Below are 4,096 nucleotides of genomic sequence, written 5' to 3' on the forward strand. Positions count from 1 at the left end.
CGGGTACACAGTTATCGGGCCTGTTCCTTTATGTGGTGTCACAGCTACCTCCTCCACCTCCTTCTCGTCTAATTACCTCCATCTGCCTCTCCTCTGGTTGCCATGGTTACCACCTCACTTTACCTAGTTACTGTAGTGAGGAACAGATGATAAAACCTCCCGCATGCATAAATTGATGCACCTCTTTCTTTTCTCTATCTGATCACAGTGATCACTGAGCTTTCTTTTGTTAGCCTGATCAATAAACCGTCGGTGACGTCATCCTGTTTCCTGTCTGTGCGGGAAGTAGGTGAGGAAAAAACTGCTGATCAGCCAACTTGCTGCCTGGATTTTGTTTCTCTCCAGCCCGCTCTCCTCTTTCGCTCCGCAGCGATGCTCTCACGGGGCCTGGCCGGCCTCGGTCCTTCTGCGGTGTGGTAGTAGCTACATCGGTGGTTCGGTGTAGTTCGCATCTCTCCGTCATGGTCCAGAAATCCCGGAATGGCGGGATGTTCCCCGGAGCGCAGGCTGACCAGAAAAAGCTGAAGGTCGGCTTCGTGGGTCTGGAGGCCGGGGGGACCGAGTCCAACAAGGACGGAGCTCTGCTCATAGCAGGTAGACACCCTAGAACAGCTGGGGGCCAATTAGCCCACCGGACTTCGTTAACGGGGAGATGGTAGGAGACTGGAAAATAGGCCAGTGGGTCTGTGTGTTTTTTGTCGGCACATGTGTGTTTGTGTGTGACCACCATCGCGCACTTTCACGTGGTAGAAGAGAGCAGGTGTTTCTGATGCACCGAATTAAACAAGCAGATCCGTAATAGCCCTAACCCCATTCCCCCACTGGAACCTAACCTCAACACTGGGGAGTGGAGGTGTGTGGCGAAAGACCCGTGTTCCTTCTGGTGTATTAAAAATAAAAACTTGCATTCACACCTGCAGGCTTGTCAAGATTTACTGTGGAGGTGGATGCTCGACTGCGATTGGTTGGTGGTTCCTGTTTCTGTGTAAGAGACGCTGAAATATGTAAAAAAAAAAAAGTTCTGCAGCAAGTTTGGTTTTAGTTCTTTATGTTCAGATTTGTATTCAAACCTTTAAAGTGTTTGTAACTGTTAGATCCCTGAAGTGGGTAAACAGCTTAAATGTCTAAGTTTAAGAGCCAGTTCAAGTGTTGATGCTGAAAACAGTTGAACTGTCAGCTGTGCACAGATACAAGTCCTTTTTAATTTGACATTTCAACAAATTTAAATTCTCACACATTTCAACTCTCAGTGAAAGATTGGGCACTGACAGAAGTTGAATTCTCAGCACCAACACAGTGGGGTTTTTTGGGTTTAAGAAAAATATAACTGAAAAGTATCAGTTGACCAACATAAACTTAGTCTGTTTTGATAATTAAATCATTTACATAATCTTTCAAGGCAAAAATAGAGGCAGTATCTTCAGCTCCTTTGTCCTTTTCTCAGTTTTCTATGACCATACACCGACTCTCCCTGAGCTTTGGACTGTTGGTTGAACAAGAACAAATTGAGAGAAATGCAGATTGAAAAAGAGGAGCTGAGAGCTGTGCAGAGGAAACTGAGACACAAGATCTGGGAGGGGAAGGAGGAGAATGGAGGGACAGCTGCAGCAGAACAAGGTCAGCCAAGTCCAGAAAGGTTTCAAAACCATCTCTGGCCACAAGTCCGACTCCCAGGCTGGAGGGGACCAGAAGAGGGTGAATGATCTCAATCTGTTTTTCCAATAGATTTGACTGTCCTTCTGCCCCTCCACCTAACAGTCATCCCTGCTGCAGCCCACCTCTTCTGGACTCCCAGTGAGCTGGTGTCTGCAGAATGGCCTCCGGATTAATGTAGGGAAGACCAAGGAGCTGGTGGTGGATTTCTGCAGACGCAGACAGGGTGTTGCCTGGTTAGACGGTCATAAAAAGTGCTATTGAAATAATTTTCTACATTGTCTGTTCATTTGTTGACCTCTGACTTACAACAGGACTTGCACTGATCCTGATCTGACCCCAGAAACACACGTACAAAATTACCCTACCCCAGGGGCTGACGCAAGTCAGTGTGTGTGAGTGAAGGTACAAACAGGATCAGTGTGGCTGCACTGTTGCACCTACAACAAATTAGCAAGCATGTCTCTCATCAGAAACTTTACAAACCAGTCAGTTGGTTAACGGAGAAAATAATCAGCAGGTTGATCTGTAATGAAAACTAGAGAAATGCATTTCCTGTCGAAAATGCGTGTGGATGCTGTGTGCTGAAGGATTGCCCTGAAAATGCTGAACATTTTGACACGTGAAAGGCATATTTACCTGAAAGTATGCTGAAGTAGAATTTCCCCTATTCATTTGTATGGGGCAAGATTTTCAAAATAAAGCTAAATATTTCAAAAGTATGAAGTTTAGAAAACTTCTGAATAGAAGCATGAATGTCCTTGAGGAGCTGAACATTTTGATACCTGAATGGCTTTGCTAGCTGAAAGTATGCCGAACTTATTAAAGATGTGGTAGTAGTCCAATAGGACCCCCACAAACTAGGTAAAACAGGTAGGTGTGAACGTGTGTGGGTGGGGGGGAGAGACAGACAACGAGAGGTGTTATGTTGGGGCATGTCCCAATTGCGCTGCATCTTATGAACCACAAGATGGCACTCCCAAGACTGTCATTGACTCAGCAATTTGAGCTCCCATTGACTTGTACTGCAAAATATAAAGCTGAATAGATTTAAAAAGTATAAATGTTATAAAAAAAAGTTGAGTACAAGCAGGGATGTCCTTGAGTTGAACAGATCAAGACCTCAATGGCCTGTATAGCTGAAAGTATGCTGGACTTATTAAGTGCCAAAAAAGAGTGGAATATCCCAGAATAATAATAAATAAAGAACAGGAGAGCATTACAGCATCCACACAATAATCAGCAGCTGCACTTGGATCCAAACTAGTTCAGCAGAGTTGCAGCTCAACCAGCTGCAACAGTTACATCCTGCTTTACATCAGTAGCCTGCTCCTACTTCTAATGGTTTAAGTACATTTGTGTGATAATACTTAATTTTACTTAACATTTTCAATGCAGGACTTTTACTTCTAACAGACTAGGCTACTTTTACAGTGTGATATTAATACTTTTAATCAAGTAAACAATGTGAACACTTCCTCTACTACTGGTGCTACCATGCAAACTAAAATGGTTTAGTTATACGCTTTTATAAATCATGCTTATAATTTTTTTGTTTAGGGTCTGTTTAGCTCAGCAGTCCAGCTCAACTGTCACAGTCACTTGCTATTAAAAAAACACGATTTGTTTTCATTTCTTTGAGGGGTGTTGTAATTGATAGTAACTGTGTAATACCATGAAACCGTGTTTTTTCCTGAGGGGGTTATCATACCATGATAAATCATTGTTTTGACTACAAACCATCATTAAACAGTTAATGCCCATTACAATTTTCCACAGTCCTTAATGTCTGTTTGTTCGAACCATGGCCCACAACTTAAAAAACGTTACTGTGATGTTAACACAAGGAAATACAGCAAATTAAAAGATAATCGACAATTATTGCAGCCCTACCATCAGCAAATATATTTGTGTTCAGGTGGGGAGGAAGGTCCTCGGCGGCAGCGCAGCAGTGTCTCTGGAGGAAAGAAACCTCCGAAACGAAATGCACTCTACAGACGGCTCCAAAACTTCCTGTACAACGTTTTGGAGAGACCTCGAGGATGGGCCTTCATCTACCACGCCTACGTGTAAGTACCTGTTCGCACACTGCACCTGGCTACACCCAGCCGCACATGGTTACCGATGTTACCTTTGTCTTTTGTTGACAGTGTATATGTTTTAGTCAAATGTTATTTTTATTTATTTATTGTGTGGCTGCTGTAAAGCATCCACACTATGCTCTTCTGTTCTTTATTGTGTGGATGCGAAGCAACCACACTGTTATCCTATTCTTTATTGTGTGTACGTGACGCGCCCACACTGTTATCCAATTCTTTATTGTGTGGATGCAAAGCACCCACACTGTTATCCTATTCTTTATTGTATGGGTGCTGAGTCAGCATCCATACTATGTTATCCCAGTCTTTATTATTATTATTGTATGGATGCTGATTCAGCATCC

At 43.3% G+C, this 4,096-nt stretch overlaps 1 protein-coding gene across 1 annotated transcript in view; it reads left to right on the top strand.

The window, feature by feature from the left end:
- The first annotated feature begins 55 nt into the window (after positions 1 to 55).
- The window catches only part of LOC109966939 (potassium voltage-gated channel subfamily KQT member 2-like), an 81,000-nt gene continuing 76,959 nt past the window's right edge, over positions 56 to 4,096 (top strand). The window contains exons 1-2 of the mRNA XM_020612199.1: positions 56 to 594; positions 3,572 to 3,722. Of these exons, the coding sequence (XP_020467855.1) occupies positions 462 to 594; positions 3,572 to 3,722 (284 nt within the window). The 5' untranslated portion in view covers positions 56 to 461. The remainder of the gene's footprint in view (positions 595 to 3,571; positions 3,723 to 4,096) is intronic.

Source organism: Monopterus albus, unplaced genomic scaffold, assembly GCF_001952655.1.
Source record: "Monopterus albus unplaced genomic scaffold, M_albus_1.0 scaffold121.1, whole genome shotgun sequence".
NCBI classification, from domain to species: domain Eukaryota; kingdom Metazoa; phylum Chordata; class Actinopteri; order Synbranchiformes; family Synbranchidae; genus Monopterus; species Monopterus albus.